This window comes from Panthera onca, chromosome D1, assembly GCF_046562875.1.
Source record: "Panthera onca isolate mPanOnc1 chromosome D1, mPanOnc1 haplotype 2, whole genome shotgun sequence".
NCBI lineage: Eukaryota > Metazoa > Chordata > Mammalia > Carnivora > Felidae > Panthera > Panthera onca.
In genome coordinates this window covers 89,563,381-89,580,635 of record NC_138348.1, presented here as the reverse complement: position 1 = coordinate 89,580,635, position 17,255 = coordinate 89,563,381, and the positions used below count along the sequence as shown (strand labels likewise).

At 46.6% G+C, this 17,255-nt stretch overlaps 1 protein-coding gene and 1 long non-coding RNA gene across 4 annotated transcripts in view; one reads left to right on the top strand and one right to left on the bottom strand.

Annotated features, from left to right (window-relative positions):
• Window positions 1-3,611, top strand: part of FLI1 (Fli-1 proto-oncogene, ETS transcription factor) — a 131,082-nt gene extending 127,471 nt beyond the window's left edge. For 2 of the 3 annotated variants that reach the window (XM_060605223.3, XM_078432953.2), the window contains one exon: window positions 336-3,607. In XM_060605223.3, coding sequence (XP_060461206.1) covers window positions 336-865 — 530 coding nt within the window. In that variant the 3' untranslated portion in view covers window positions 866-3,607. Of the gene's footprint in view, window positions 1-335 lie in introns of all 3 variants that reach the window. The other variant, XM_078432954.2, reaches the window with a different exon arrangement.
• Window positions 3,612-13,717: 10,106 nt separating this feature from the next.
• On the bottom strand, window positions 13,718-16,028 carry LOC132661081 (uncharacterized). Its single transcript, XR_009602029.2, has 3 exons — window positions 15,934-16,028; window positions 15,610-15,749; window positions 13,718-13,813 (listed from the first exon to the last, which is right to left on the bottom strand). It is a non-coding gene; the product is annotated as an uncharacterized LOC132661081 (long non-coding RNA).
• Between the last annotated feature and the right edge of the window lie 1,227 nt (window positions 16,029-17,255).

Here is a 17,255-nt window from a genome sequence, read left to right as displayed (position 1 = left end):
AAAATCTTGCCCCAGATTTTTTTGTGGCTTGCCCCAAATCATACAGCTAGTTCTAAGGAAGCCAGCACCTCATTACCCACAGGGAGTTTTCCCAGTGTGCCTTGGGGCACACTATCTTAAGGTCTAATCTTGCTTATGAAGGCAGCCTCAGTGACAAACAGAAAAGCAAGTCAACAATGAAAACAGGGGCTGCCGGAATCAGTAGATTCTGCATGTAAAAGGAAATTAAGGGTTTCTTATGAAGGGCGAGAGGATCCTTGCATTTAGGGACTTGAGCTTCTGGCTTTCCCAGGCTGAGATCCTCTGTTTTCTCCCGTCCGCCTCACTGCCTGCAGGAAGCGGGCAGATCCAGCTGTGGCAATTCCTCCTCGAGCTACTCTCCGACAGTGCCAACGCCAGCTGTATCACCTGGGAGGGGACCAACGGGGAATTCAAAATGACGGACCCCGATGAGGTGGCCAGGCGCTGGGGGGAGCGGAAAAGCAAGCCCAACATGAATTATGACAAGCTGAGCCGGGCCCTCAGATACTACTATGATAAAAACATTATGACCAAAGTGCATGGCAAAAGGTATGCCTACAAATTTGACTTCCACGGCATCGCCCAGGCTCTGCAACCGCATCCGACCGAGTCATCCATGTACAAGTACCCTTCTGATATCTCCTATATGCCTTCCTACCACGCCCATCAACAGAAGGTGAACTTTGTCCCTCCCCACCCATCCTCCATGCCTGTCACTTCCTCCAGCTTCTTTGGAGCAGCGTCCCAATACTGGACCTCCCCCACGGGTGGCATTTACCCCAACCCCAATGTCCCCCGCCATCCTAACACCCACGTGCCCTCACACTTAGGCAGCTACTACTAGAAGCTTAATCATCGGTGGCCTTCTACCCGAAGCCCCCGTTCCTCACACCTCCTGCGATACTTTGGACTCCAAAGGACATACGTGGCCTTGAAGAGAAAACAAAACTGGATGTTCTTTCTTGTTGGATAGAACCTTTGTTCTTTAAAAAGACAATCCTTTTTTTTTTTTTTTTAAATGTTGGTAACTTTTGCTTCCTCTACCTTGAACACAAAGATGGATCATTTTCTGGGCCAGTACACCAGTTTGGATTCTCAATCTCCTACCATCTTCTGAGTTGAATATTTAGATTACTGGAATGGTTGTATCATGGTTCTAGGAAAGAAACTGTACCTTCTCTTTGTATTTTTATGACCAAAGCAGTTTCTTATCAATACACGGGTCTCATCATGGACCTTGTAGGGTTCAGTATGATAAAGAATCATGGACTTAACCAGTTACGCTCTGGTTTGAGACTAAGTGAAACTAGAGGCAGGAAGCTTATAACCGTATTTTAGCAGGACCTAATTCAGTGGATGGCAACTGGAACATTGGTTGTGAAGGCCAGTGAAGTTTTCACCCAACTGGAATTTAAAAGAAAGAACATGTGTGTCGTATTTAAGAAGCCATGGGCATTGCAAAATTTCTCCCAGTGGTCGACATGCACTAGGCCGACCATCCTCTCTAGAAATACTCAAGAAATGATCTAAGAAATGTTAATGCAAATGCAGACATTCCTGAAAGACAGAGAATTAAATAGTTTTTTAAAGTAATGACAGTGGGTCCCAGAACTTTGAAAAGTCTTAGGGATTTCTAGACACAAACAGATTCGCAAGCGCTGTGCGTTTGTCAGACCACCAGTCCAGGGTCAACCAATCAGAAGGCAACTTACTGTATAAATTATGCAGAGTTATTTTCCTATATCTCACAGTATTAAAAATAAATAATTAAAAAAGTAAAAAGAATAAATAAACGAGTTGACCTCGGTCACAAATACAATTTTACTATCAAATCAGTCGTTGTTATTTTTTTAAATGTAATTTGTACATCTTTTGTCAATCTGTACATTTGGGCTGTTTGTACGTTTTTATAGCTGGTTTGAGAAAAGCATAATGTGACTATTGCTAAAAAGCAACCAGGACGTTTAAGTCACTGACTTTACTAGGAAGAGAAGCACTGTGCCGTCTTTAACACGTGCGCACAAGCAGGTTAAAGCAATCCATTTAAATCTTTAATGCTTTGGCGATGTGTGTAAATAGCCATAATGCAATAATCACAACTTCGAAAACAACAAACTTTCCCTTGTGGATACAAGGGATGTTCCTGCCTTATATATGCAATATATTTTTTAGATATTAAAATATATATAATTTTGCAAGTAATCATTGACTTTTTTAAGACTATATTAAGTGTTAAGCTGACAACTGTCAATGAAGACTATGTTGTAAAATAATTTGACTAAATAAATTGTGCCTTCTTCTCTCAGAACTAAGGACACTGGTTTCTTATTTACCCCTCATTAGGTCAAAGGGTTTGCCCAGGGTAACTTTTCTGTGGACCTCTTGCACCCGAAAGACTTTTTCATGTGTGCAGCAGAAAGCACAAAATCGATGTGGTTTTTTATTGTTGTTTGTATTAAGGTTCTTCAGAGGCACAGGGCTGATACGATATATGGTATTTGTGGAGATTTACTATGAGGACCTGGCTCACAAAATTATGAAGGCCAACGGGTCCGATGATCTGCTGTGCAAGCTGGAGACGCAGGGAAGCCAGCCATGTGCTCTAATCTGAGTCTGAAGGCCTAAGAATCAGGGAAGGCGATGGCATAAATCCCAGTCCACGGGCAGGGAAAATGTCCCACCTCAGGCAGGCAGGCAGGCAGGACACAAAGGAGTGAATTCCTCCTTCCTGTGCCTTTTGCTCTATTCACACCCTCAGTGGATGGGATGAAGTCCTCCAGCATTGGGCAAAGCCATCTGCTTCACTGAGTCCACAGATAGAAAGCCTAATCTCAGCCAGAAACACTTGCACATAGAAACCCAGAAATCATGTTTAACCTGGGCACCCAGTGGCCCCAGTCAAGTCGATAGTTAAATTAACCTTCACATTATTGATGATGTTTGTGGAAAATTTTTTAAATGTCGTTTAAATCTTTCTCCAGCCTAAAAGGGATTTAGAAGATGAAAGCCATGGCCACGGATGATCTGTGTCCAAGAACCAGAATGAAGCTAACTTCAGTCTGTTGCCTCTACTGAGCGCCTCAAACCCAAGTGGCCATCCTCCTGATAGTCTAACAAATAAGATGGCCCAGCTTCCTCCGGTCCCATGACAGGGTCTTATGACCCGAGCATATTGTTAGGGTCTTTTTTCTTTTCAAGGAAGAAACTTGCTTCAAATTGCTTCAGTGTTAGGCAGCTAGTTTTCATTTCTTCTATTTTAGAATGAAAACAAATGAGGCCTGGAAAATCCTTGACGGTATGGGAAATGAGACTCATCGGTATCTATGCAATCTTCCCTGGCTAACACTGAGTACCTTCTAGACAACGTGTCTACCTAAATGAAAGGAGATGTGTCCCAGAATGTTGATCTCCAAGTTTTCTTTCCAATTTTTTTTTTAATTGCACTCTACCAGTACAAAAAAAAATGTTAAGCAAATATTCTCAATATATGAACATTGATTTATGAATCATACACACCGTCACATTATTATTATTTATATTACAAAACAAAGACAAAACAGGAAATTTTTCAAGAGCAATATAAAAATAAAACTGAAATTCTAATGTTTTCTTCCTATTTTCTTTGTATTGCATATCTCTTTCTGTCAACACTCAACAAGAAAGGTAGTTGTTAGAGGAATGAGTATGTATGTATGGGTTTTCTAGTGACTTCTAAGAAAGGAGAAAATAAAAACTTGGTGTTAGTGATCCAAGCATAGAAAGAGAAATGATAAAGGCCAGGTATGTTTAAGAATAGTCGAGCTTGGGGCTCCTGGGTGGCTCAGTCGATTAAGCATCCAACTTCGGCTCAGGTCATGATCTCATGGTTTGAGAGTTCGAGCCCTGAGTCGCGCTCTGTGCTGACAGCATGGAGCCTGGAGCCTGCTTCAGATTCTGTGTCTCCCTCACTCTCTGCCCCTCCCTGCTCATGCTCTGTCTCCCTCTCTCTCTCTCTCTCTCTCTCTCTTTCCTCCTTTCTCTCAAAAATAAATAATAAAAGTTAAGAAAAAAAAGAACAGTTTAGCTGGATTCTTTTGCAAATCTCCACCTCAGCCAAACAATTTTCCATCAGTTTTGCAAAGTAATCATTAGGGAAAATAGAGGCAAGTATTTCTTGCTGCTCTGGGGAAAACGGGATGCTTAGACCATCAGGCGTTCACCTTTTTAAGAGATTTTCTTTATATGACCTATTCAAGCACTGGCCTATGTCCATCACCTCTACAAAGTCTCAGAACTTTGGCCAAACCTTGCCTCTTGAATTTGCTCCCCACAATGCTCCCACATTTAGGGAGTCGGTGCCTCCCTGATGGGACCAGGGAACCGTTTTCTCCTTACAATCATCTGTGTGGTGTGAAGGCTGGCATTCAGTCCCCTGTAATGCCCAGATTTAGGGTTTACTAGCTTTCTCAAGAGCATCCAGCTGACCTGACCAGTGGCAAAGGACATATAGTCTCTTTGCCATCCTGGCTGCTTGTTCAGTATTTTCCCCACTCAACTATCTGTAACTATGTCATGAAGTTCGTTCAGTCTAATAAACAGTGCAAGCCAGGCATACAGAAGCGTGGTAAGCCCGTGAGTGGTTCTAATGGAAATTATTCTTTCCCAAGGTTTGGCATGCCAGTCAACACTCTTTTGAACAGGAGGTCATTTTTTTCTACTGTCGAAACGTATTGTTGACTCCCACACAAAGGAAGATATAAATTCGACATCTGTTGTTTTGCTACATTTTTGGTGGTCAATGACCACTAAAGATTTAATAACACCTAAGATGACCATTTTTAAAATTTCACCAGTAATATCTGCATGCAGTTGACTGTGTTTATTTAGTCCGTGGGTAATGCTAAAATGTGGGCCCTCAGATAGGGTATAGGTTAGACCAAAAGAGATCCGGAGGTTCCAGAACACCAGGGTGGAAAGGAAGATCTGTGTATCCTAAGCCAAGGTGCTGCCAAGCCAAGGCAATGTTTGGGGAGGGAATAGAAAGCAAAGAAAAATAAAATAAAATGCAGTGTTTTCTGTAGGTTGTCTGTGGACTTGGTGTCACAGTCCACTTCCTCAAATACCTATCGAGTCAACAACCATCACGTAAATATATTACCTTAAAACCTATCGAGAAGGTACCATTTGGGGCAGCAACCCTTTGGCATGGTTCTTCTGCTATCCAGCCCTGATCCCACACCTAGCTGGGGATCTGCCTCCTGGAGGTTCCTCTACATCAGCTGCGATGCTGGGCTTGTGTCCAGCATGCCCTCGGGAGGAGGCAGTGAATGGGGGAGAGAAGGGAGGTAATAAAGAACTAGAATGAGGGGTACCAGGGGACTCGGCTCTGGTAAGTAAACAGGGGCTTCAACTCTTATCCAGGATGAGCTTTGTGTCTTGCAAAAAGCACACTGGATACTTCATCATATAGAAAGCTACTGAAATTGACACTGTACTCCTTCAGCCGGGGAGTCCATCTGAAGGATTATGAAAGGTCAGCAGACGTCAGGACTACAAATCCCAGGCTCCCCTGGGGGTTGACGGACACTTCTGAGAGGAAGTGGTTTAGCCAGTCAAACCTCTAGGGCTTCAGCCAATTGCAAAAGGATATGGAGGGAAGCTTTTGAAAGGAATGTCGGCTCACGTGCCTGGGGTCTGTCTCCCTCTCTCACTCTCACTTGGTCTCCTGTCTAATTGTTTCAGTCTGTCTGAGCTGGTAAATTCCTAAGCACATAGTCAATTTACACTTTGCTTAAAAGCTCTAAGGGGAAACAGAAAAAGTTTCCAGTGAGACCACTCACTTACCTACAATTGCTAAACTAACCTTTTGGATTTTAACTGAGTTAGTTACCTCATGTATTTTCTTAGTGGGAAGAGAGAGGCAATTTAGGTAGATAAATGAGCAAGGATGTAATGCCAGAGGTCCTGGGTTCAAATTCTGACCTTCCCAAGGCGACGCAGCTGCACCTCTGAACCGAGGAACTGAGTAATGTCTCCGTGAAGAGTTCCTGTGAGGTACGAGATGACACATGTGGAAAACCCTTTATTAAATACTGTACAGGAAGTATATCTAAAATCACTGCTATCTGCTGGTATGTGCTAGGCTCATCTAGTTCTCATCTTCGGAGAACTTCTATTAAATCCTCAGTAACCGGTGAGCACTTTGTTCGGAGAGTTGAGTGCAGGGTAGATTTTGTTTTGCGGTCAAAAAGGCATTTTCCAAATGAATGAAAAGTGGGAGTAAACTGGATTTTCCAGAGAGCCATTGTGTCTTCCCCATCCCCAGCCCTCGCCAGTGCCCGACTTGGGCGTCTGCCCTTCGCTGGCTCTGCCTATACCTGAAGTCTGTAGAGCATGCCGCCAGCTGCAGGAAGCTGCAAATAAAATGAGACTGTTATGAAAGAATGCGAAAAATGCCCTTTGTCAGAAATGCTGGGTTGGGTTTTTAAATCGGCTAAGAGGTAGAGGCTGGGAGCTAGGATTTTATGCCTAGTAAGCTTGGCTCCAGATTGTTTGCAGACCATACGCTAAGAGAATACATACAGGACAGGGAGGGGCACCCGGGCGGCTCAGTCGGTTGAGCATCTGGCTCTTGATTTGGGCTCAGCTCATGATCCCAGGGTCATGGGATTGAGCCCTCGGTTGGGCTCTGCACTGAGCATGTAGCCTGCTTGGGATTCTCTGTCTCTCTCTCTCTCTCTCTCTCATTCCCTCTTCTTCTGCCCCTCTCGTACTCTCTCTCTTTCTCTCTAATAAAAAATAAAAGATTAAAAAAACAGGGATGGCGTCAGAGAGACCTGGGTATGAAGCCGGTCGTTTCCACTATCCTAATTATGACATACTACATCTGAGCCTGATTTTCCCATCTGTAAAATGAAGATTATCGTCATAACCGTACAGCGTTGTCACGGGAGTCAAGTTAAGACACTGTAAGTAAAAACGTTCCGCATGTTGAAAAGAATTATGGAAACGCGAGGTATTGTCTTGGCAAGTAGCTGTCTGTCGTTCTCAGATATCAGAAAATAAGAGTCGAATCACACTCTCCAATTCCTTTGTATATCATGAATATACTATTTTAATTTAAAAAATTCTAAAAGCTTGAAACAGTCACAAACTTACAGAAAAGTTGAATTTACAATGAACATTTTTTTTTGAAGCACTTGAGAATAAGTTGCCAGCCTGATGGCTCCATCACACCCAGATGCTGCAGAGTGTATTTCTTACAAACAACGTTCTCCTACGTAACCCAGTGCGATTGTGAAAATCAGAAAATTAACATAGATTTCTTTTTCCTTCAGATAGTAGCACCTTTATTTAGGAACAGTCACTGTAAGAACTAGAAGCACATTTTATACCTTCAGAAAGGTTGGCCGTTGGAAACTGCACAAGGGATGTATTCAAGAGGAGAATAAATATGGACAGATTTGGGCACCATTCACTCTTTGCTAATTGTCCTACTATTGCCTTTTGTAGCAAAAGAATTCTGTTCATAATCCCAATTGCATTTAGTTGTCCCATATCTTTAATTTTTTTTTAATTTTTTTAAGAGAGAGGGAAGAGAGTAGAGACAGGGGAGAGGGGCAGAAGGAGAGAATCTTAGGCAGTCTCTCCACTGAGCAAGGAGCATGATGAGGGGCTTGATCTCATAACCCTGGGGCCCTACTGATCCATCCAGGGGCCCTATTGTCCCACATCTTTAGTCTGCAGCATTCCCGAGCCTTTCCTTGACTTTTAGAACTTTGACAATGTTGAATATTACAGGCCAGTTATTTTGCAGAATGGCCTTCCATTTGGAGCTGTCTGGTATCTCCTCATTATTAGAGTTAGGCTAGGCATCTACAACAGCAGTATCACAGAGGGATGCTACCTTCTCCATGCACTTTATGGATGGCACACACTTTCAACTTATCCCTTTATTGATCAAGTTCGTTTTGGTGATTTGATTAAGGTAGTGTCTTCCTGGGGTGCCTGGGTGGCTTGGTCAGTTAAGCGTCTGACTTCGGCTCAGGTCATGATCTCACGGTCCGTGGGTTTGAGCCCCGCGTCGGGCTCTGTGCTGACAGCTTGGAGCCTGGAGCCTGTTTCAGATTCTGTGTCTCCCTCTCTCTCTGCCCCTCCCTTGTTCACGCTCTGTCTCTCTCTGTCTCAAAAATAAATAAACATTAAAAAAAAATTAAAAAAAAAAAAAAGGTAGTGTCTTCCAAGCTTGTCCACTGTACTTTTCCCCTGTGTAATCAACAAGTATTGTGTTTTGTGGGTAGGTACTTTGAAATCATGTAAATATCTCATTCACCTTCAAATTTCAATGTATTCATTTATTTATGTCTCTAGAGACTCATGGTTTCTAATTCTATCCACTAGATATGTGTTCTTATCATTGTTTAATCTGATGATGATCTTGCCCCAGTGGGATGCCATTAAAGTTGGCATCTGTGCTCTTTGATAGTTCCCACCAATCTTTGAGCACTTCTTTGTTTTTCCAACAATGTATTTGGGGCTCCCTAGCCTAGCCCCCAAATCAGTTGTTTCTCCAAGGATCGCTGGTTCTTTTTAATGGAAAATGATATTTAGAGCCCAAAATCTGGGTACTAGGTGTGCTCACTGCTATTGCAGGGTCACTGCTCCCATGCCTTTCCAGGGGACAGAGTTAGGTAGCATATGTACATACACACACATACATCACACACACACACACACACACACACACACACACGCACGCACAGAGATATCTACATGTATACATATGCTGTGTTAGGATTCTCCAGAGAAACAGAATCAATAGGATGCATAGAGAGAGAGAGAGATAAGAAGGGATTTATTATAAGAGTTAGTTCATGCAATCGTCAGGACGAAGTGTCCCACAACGTGCTATCTGCAAGCCGAGGAACCTGGAAAGCCAGTGATGTAATTCAATCCAAGCGAATCCAAAGGTCAGAGAATGGGGTGAGGGGTCGGGGCAATGGTGAAAATCCCAGTCTGACTCCAAAAACCTGAGAACCAGGCGTGCCAGTGTCTGAGGGCAGAAGAAGGTGGATGCCTTGGCTCAAGCAGAGAAAGAGAATTTACCCTTCCTCCCCCTTTTTGCTCTACCCAACCGATTGGCCTTTAACAGATTGAATGACACCCACCCACACTGGTGAGGGAGATCTTTACTTGGTCTGCAGTTTCAAATGCCAATCTCTCCCAGAAACACCCTCGCAGACACACCCAGAAATAATGTGTTGCCAGCTATCTGGGCAACGCTTAGCCCAGTCAAGCTGACACTTAAAATTAACCATCAGATATGATTAGACATTGATGTCCATAGTTATTTCTTTATCTCTCCATCTATATTGAAAACCTGACATTTACTCAGATGCGTCCATTTCCAATCTAACACCACAGGGTTCACCCTAGTCTTTCCCTTTCCGTATTGTAATTCCCTTATTTGACAGTGAGAAACATGGCTTCCATTTAGCATAATTTAGGCACTTACTTATCAGTCCTCCTGCATGCAACCAGTCTCCTATCTCTGCTGCACCCCCACCCCCCTGTGACATTCCTTTCTCTGCTCTGGCTCTCAGTTCCCACCCTGGCCACCTCACTACATGGGCTCCCTCCTTACCCCAGACCAGGCCATGCTTCCATATGATGTCCTCCTCATCCTGTCCAAGCTCTGACACCCCAAGCCAGGCCACCCCTCTGCAGGGACACCCTCCTCCATCTGCTCAAGCCCTGACTCATGACAGGCCGCACCCTTGTCCCCCATGGGTACTGTCTTTACTCCACCTGGACACTAGCACTGCACTCCGGGACACTCTTGTCCCCCAGGGCAGGCCCTGATAACACTGCACTCTGATACTTTCCTCATTCTGTTCCCTGTATGGCTTCAAGAATAAATACTTTAGGAGAGAAAAGAAAAGAACGGGAAAGAAGGGAAAGGGAAAGGTGAAAAGAAGAGAAGCAGATAAAGGGAAGATCTGGAAATATACATTTAAAACTGCACAAATCTTGCTGAACGTATGTATGTTTGGGCCATGGGTGAGGACAAGGGACTACAAATCTCACTAATGTGGTTTCTGCTTGTCTCTGTACTCTCTCTCTCTCTCTCTCTCACACACACACACACACACACACACCCCTACACCTTTTGAGATGAAGAATCTAGAGTACAACAAGAGAAAGGAAAGAAAGATATAGGAGTTAACCAGAGAGACCAAGGAGCTAGGAGCTGGTTGGGGATGGGCATAAAATAAAACAATCTTTAAAAAAATTTTTTTTAACATTTATTCATTTTTGAGAGACAGACAGAGACAGAGCACAAGCAGAGGAGGGGCAGAGAGAGAGGGAGACCCAGAATCTGTAGCAGGATCCAGGCTCTGAGCTCTCAGCACAGAGCCCAACACAGGGTTCGAACCCACAAACTGTGAGATCATGACCTGAGCGGAAGTCGGACACTTAACCAACTGAGCCACCCAGGCACTCCCAAATGAAACAAGTAATCTTGAGCTGGGTATCCAGGGGAGAGAGTGGAAGGAGATGGGGAAGGATATGTCCGGCCAGTGTGGAAAAACAATACTCTCGGATATGCCACAAGTGTTTTTTGAGGGAGGCTGGGGTTAAGAATGGCATCAACTTTTTAATTACTTTTGATTATCAATCGGTGCTAAGATCCAGATCTATTTGTATTTGAAGGCCTGTGTCCTCCATTAGACTATAAGGACATGAAGGGCAGGAGCTGTGTCCAATGTTTTCTTTTTAATTCCTAGGACCTAGCAAGTGCGTGGCTTTATGGAAGGGTCTGATACATGCCTGTTGTTTGTCAAACTGCACCTGCTGGGCAGAACATGTCCAGGGTCCAGCTGCCCAGCAGGTCTGAGAGGCAGGGTAAGGTGTCTGTCCCCAGTCTTTATGGTTAACTCCAGAGACACACAGAGAAAATAAACATGTGAGAGATACAGTTAAAGTATAAGACCAGAGCACTATTATAATTTGCTGGCAATTTTTACCAAGCCAGTGTTTGGTACTGATTGGTTTCCCCAGAATATGCAGTATTTCTTTCCCAATGATTCTTGTACTGCCTCTAGGCTCTGGCTTTCAGAAATATTTAATCAAGTACCACCCATACTTTAGCAATACTTTCCAGATACCCCAGCTTTTCCTGACAACTTCCCTTTCCTTTGCTCGGTCCTTGTCTTTTTTAGGAACCTCCACTTACCTAGTTTTTTTCTGAATAACTCAAAGTTTTGTCTTAAAAAAATCATAATAGAATATTTGACTACTTGGAAACCAATACACGTAAGATATCCACCTGAGACCATTATGTGAAGAATTCAAGCTGTCTCTCCCAAGGGACGTAGTCTATAGGGAAGAAATAGGAACTTGCCACTGATTCTGAAAAGCAAACTGAATTTGGATTGTAGCTAAAACCTGCCAAAGATGGTTCTCAGTCTTCTTTCCATGCTGAATATTTAACAAACCTCAGTGATCATCTTATCAGAATCCAAGACACAAAACTCCCATTGATCCAAATTTCCAAGTGGCTTCAATCCAGCAACAAATCCTAGACTTGGTGGTTGTGCTCAAAGCCAACCCTTGAAGATTTCGGTCAGATGGAAGTGAAGAGAGGGTAGCAGAGGAAAGTGAGGATTTCCATCCCCACAATAACCTGTGTGGCCAAAGACACAGTCATCCCCTAAGCTGCCCTTCATTCTTAGGACACCTGCATTCACCCAGAGGATTCAAGCAGCTCACCTATGGGAAATTTGGTTCACTCCAAGAGGAATATCCTGGAGTATTTGTAGCATTTCCAGAAAATTCTGGAGACACCATAAAAATTACTTGCATACAGTGTGCCTTAGGTCAAGTCTTACTTTGCAAGAAATATCTAGATTTCAGGAGATCAGCTGTTCAGTTTGTTGTGGGTTAATTACAAATGGTCCCACAGCTTTGCCTTAGCAAATGCCCGAAAGGCAATGGAGAGAAAATTGGAGTCAAAACAGGGTCTCATAATTCACAAGCAGTAGGCCCCTGGAGGGAGCCCACTCCACCTCCAGCACTTTGGGTAATCAGAGCAGATAGACAATTGTCCATAAATAGGAGGTCCTGCTGGTTTTCCTGGGAGAAACTTGACAAAAAGACAGAGGGACTGATACTTGATTTCCGAAATACACGTTTAAGTATCGTAATGCAAAAATATTAGTTTGCTCAGAGTCACAGCTTCTTTAGAAGGTGAAAACCATTCCTCTCTAAATCCTCAACCATCTTAGTCTCTGAGAAAAAATGGAAAGATTGGCCTAACCCTGGAATTTCCTGGTCTTAGTGGATTTACGACCCAAGATCCAGCGGATGACCCAGGTCATAACTGCTGGCTGCACAGCAAATTCAATTATCCTAAATTCCAGCACACCACCCTTCTTCCTGTCCCTCACCCCTGCCTTATCATAATCTTTCCTGGGCCATCGACCCCCACCGGGTTGTCTGAGCCCAAGTTTAATCTCTCAGCAAGCTCCGAGCTAACAATCAATGCTGAGGGACATCTCATCAGAAGGAGAAAGCCACATTCTTGATGAAGAGCAGTGACATAAATTCAGCCCCAGCCAGGCCCCACCAGCACAAAGGACTAAGTAAATCAGTCTTGTCCCCTCTTCCTGACCATCTCTGAGGACAGAGAAAACAGTGTTGGGATATGAGAAGTTATTTCTTGAGATTTTACAGCAGATCCTCTGACAGCAGGGAGGCCCTTACTAACTGATAAAGGACAACTCTTCTGAACGGATTTATATTGTGCCCATTATATGCCTCTCCCCACCCTGGCTGCTTATGGTTAGAGAATAGCCTTACATTATTTAGACAGGCCTAATAAAAGGTGGGCCTTTGAGTTGTAAGGGGCAGGCACTCACTCTGGTTTCCTCAAGTACTGGGAATTTACTCTAAAACACCCATGGCAATGAGGAAGACGGACATCTGGCAAAAATGGACAGACAGCCTCATGGAGCTGGAACAAGAAAGCTGCTAGAGCCTAGGGAGTTCAAGAGAACGTGCTCCTAAGTTCCCATGACTAAGAGACCTGCTTCACATCTTCCCTTGTGGCCGTCCACTATGTCATGCCTCGATCTCTCCATATTCCCATTGAAATATTTGAGAGGAGGCCTGCTGAGTTATTTACTTGCTAAGCTAACTAGTCACCTCACTCTGAGCACCTCAAGGTTTACTTGGAGCTCATGGCTTAGCTGTCCTTGGGTCAGGGCCCAACAGTGGTGGCCAGGAGAGTCCCATGTTGCAGAGCAAGCCTGGCTCTTCCCTGAGTCAGGCTGTGGGCTCGGCAGGCACCCAGACCAACTGGCTGGGCCAATCCTACTGCCAGAGTCAAGACGACACTGAGCGCAGAAGGACCCAGCCCAGCACCTCCCGTGAAAGCAATCCCCAGTTTCAGCTTCCAGGACTTATTTGGTTTCCATGCTTCACCTAGAAATCTGAAATCATCTTATGAAAAGTCTAAAAATGGCGTTTTACACCAGGATACTGCATCACTTGACTAAAACATGGCATTTTGGGGAGGAAGGAAGTAACATGGAGTGAAGCAGGCTATCAGTTTTCATCTAATCCTTACAGCAACCCATCGAGGTGGGTGTTACTGAGCCCCATCCGAGATGAAGGATTCTGAGGCTCTGAAATTAGGTTAGTAGGTGGTCTTGAACCCAGGCCTGCGTTTCCACCTGAAATGTCATGGGGCCAGCAGCACCTGCCGACTCTTTTGGGGTTTTCCACCTGTATGGACTCACCTCCTTGACACCTGCCACGGAGGAGACAAAGCAGCCCAGAGAGATGTTTCCACCTCTGAACTGAAACACAAAGCAATCTACAGTTTTCAAAGCGTCTTCACATATCTCTTTGTTCCTGTAATACACCTCTCTCTCTGAATATGTTACCTACTTACAGGTTTACCGTCTGTCTCTCCCCAGTGGAATGTAAGTTCCATGAAGGCAGGCTTTTATCCACCTCCTTCCAGGCTGCATCCACACCTCGCACATGCCAGCCAGCCCCAGGGAGGTGATCAGCACACATTCTTGCACGAACCGTTGTCCTGTGAGACGCTCTTAGTTTGATGCTCACTCTACAAGCAAGGTGCTCCTCGGAGGCTGGCCAGCCCGAGTGCCCTTGGTGCTGCTTCCAGCCCAAGTCCTGATCTGACAAATAGATGCTCTTCGGGATGGAAGAGGAAGCTACTGTCAGAGTTTCTAGAAGTCTACGTCTACAGCAACGTTTGGCCCACCAGAGAAAGGTTTTCATTTGTTTGGAGAAACATTCCTGGAAGCTCTCCCCACCCCCATCAGGGTCCCAGGGGAGAGGGCCACCTGGCAGCGCCTGGGCCCAGCTCCGGCCTGACCACCCAGGTCCGCGGGCTCCCCTCCCCTCCGCCCTTCACCCCCCCCTCCCCCCAGCCCGGGTCCCTCCTCCAGCCCTCTGAATCCAGTCCATTTAAAATGTCCTTTGAAAAGGTCTCTGTTTGGGTGAGTGCCGTGGGCTCTGCCTAGAGAGCGGCAGATTATCTGAAAATAGGTGTTATTGATTACAACCAGGTGGTCTTTGTGGAAAGGCGTCCACTTGAACCAAAATAAATATTTGCCGGCACAAAGAACAAGCCGGTCCCTGTTGCGGGGCGGGGGCGTTCTGGCGGCCGCGCCAGCAGCCAGCGGCCCCTTCTGGCCTCCGGAGGCCGCTGGGCGCGTCGCTGCGCAGCCCGGGGATTGTGTTTCTTCAATTAGGACAGAAACGCGCAGGGGGTGGCCGGGGGAGCACAAAGGCCCCGCCGCCTCCAGTGCCAGAGGCCCGCGGCCGAGGGCCGGCTGCAGGCTCGCAGCCCGCTCGGGCCTGGCGATCGTATTTTCTTTGGCTTTCTGGCGCGCTCCTTATTATTTATTTCTTTTCTCTCTGTTTTATTTTTATTTTCAAGTTGCCGGCCGGGCTGGATGCCGTCCATTCACCCCGCTGCCTTGGAGCGCGGCGCGCAGACAGCCGGAGCCGGCTCGGGCTCAGCCCTGCGGTACGCCGGCCGCCCGCACCCGGGGAGGGCGCAGCCGGGGGTGGGGGACCGGGGTGGGGGGGCGCGCTGCGGGGGACGGGCGGGGCGGAGCCGGGGCGGGGGGCGGGAGGCGGGAGCGGAGGAGGGAGAGGTGGTGCGCAGCGGCGGGGGCGGGGGGGGGGGGCTGCCAGGCTCCCCTCCCCAGGCCGGGGCCCACGTGACCTGGCGAGAGAGTCACTTTCTGGAGAAGACGACAGTAATTCGGGGTGAGATTGGGGGTCAGTTCAGGAGGAAGCCTGAACTTTGATCCCTAGTGAGGTCCCCTCTCTCTCGTTCTATCTGCAGACTGGGTCCCTGCCTCCTGCCCTGGGTGAGCGCGGACAGCCTCTCGGGGCGCCCCAGCGGGCGTGCGTTCCCACCCCCTTCCCCAGGTCTGAGGAATCTTCTCTTGCCTCCCCAGATCCCCAACCCAGCTTCTCAGGAGACAGCGGCCATTCACCGGAGAGAAGTGGGGAGGGTCTGGCCTCTCCATCAGTTTAGGGAGACCGAGAGCGCGGGGCCATTACCACGTCTTGAAGAGGCTCTGGGGAGCCTTCCACCCGCACCCGGCGGCCAGAGGCGGTTGTCCAACGTCAAGGGTGGAGGGCTGGAGGCAGAAAAAGACACCGGAGCCTAGGAAGCAGGAAGGGCCTAACTCAGAGGGATTCTGGAAGGCAGATAGAAAAGCTGGGGTCAGAAAGTAGAGAGACGGGAAGGAAATCAGAGATAGATACAGTAAGCCATTCCTGTCAAGATCAGACAGCAGGAGAACCTAGGGCCCGGCTGGCCAACTGAGGCAGGAGAGGGATCGGAAAGGAATCCCACAGCTCTGAAGTCCCCGCATTACAGACCTGGTGCTTCTCCCTGCAGGTAATAGGTTCCTCCCTAACCCAGCGTCCTCTTGCTTCCAGAAGACATTCCTGGTGGCTGCTTTGCCGTGGTCTCTCTGCCGGCAGTGTACTAAGTGTTGTCAAGTAGAATTTCAAGACACTTACAACATCCCTGCCTCTGTTCCCTCTTTGGCACCAATTTCCTTCCTTCCCCAGATCATAGCAAGAGCTGCCATTAAGTCCAACGTGGCATAAAGCAGTACGCCACAGGCCAGCCCCTGTGCAGTTAGCGTGACTTTCCATTCCAGAAGGGAACTCAGGGCATGGAGAGACATCGGTAGGTGCCTCATTATGCCTTGTGCTCTTCAGCTTTCCCCTGAGAAGTCACTTCTGAAAAGAAATACTGGCTACCCGAAGCCATGGCTAGTGAGGGCCAGCTAATTACAGGGACCTCCCATCGTAGGATCAGGTTGAGGTAAGACCTGGGAGCAGGAATTACCTTATCAAGGTAGAAATACATCAGCAGGCTCAGTCATGAGCAAAGCTGTCCCCAGATTTGCAAGAAAAAGACGGCTTAGTGGTGGATGATGTGATGACTGCTCGGAGCCTGAAAATACATCGTGTGGCATCCAGAAGCAGAATTTTTTCAAGAACCAACAACAATCTCTAAGGATGTGTAATTTGTTGATTCCACCACTCATTAGAAAGCCAGCTCCAGTGTGCAGGTCTTTGGAATCACCTCAGGCGCCTAAAGATTCTATCTCCAGAGTCAGCAGTGGAGCCCAGGGATCCTGCACTTACAACAAATGCTCTCAGAGGATTGTGGACACAGCGTGGCCTGGCACATACCCTCAGTGGTGTGCTGGTGAATGCTTGACAACTTGCTCTCGACGGGGGTAGGGTCCTGATTTGCAGCCTTTGCTGATTTCCAGGGTACAAATGCTTGCACGGTAGCCAATTTCAAGCTACCGATGGGAAGAGTCTGAACTCGGATCTGGGAAGAGAGACTCACAACTGGCTCTTGTAACTGGGACCCTCCTGAGAGACACAGCAATGAAGTGATAGGTCTTTGGGGGCAGAAGCAGGAGAGGAGGCTAGATTCAAGGACTCTGCCCACTGCACCACACCATACCTCCCTGTCCTCTTAGTAAGCAGAAATGGTGACCGCAGAGCCCACGGGTGAGCCCCTCACACTAATGGCTTTGACCACAGCCCAAACGAAATCAGGAAGCAGAAAAGAAACAAACACTTGCAGTCTGTCTTTCCTTCCTCTTCACTTTGCAATGGAGTCCTTAAGAATGTGGTCCGGTTGGAGAAAAAAAACCTGAGTGCCCAACTCCTGG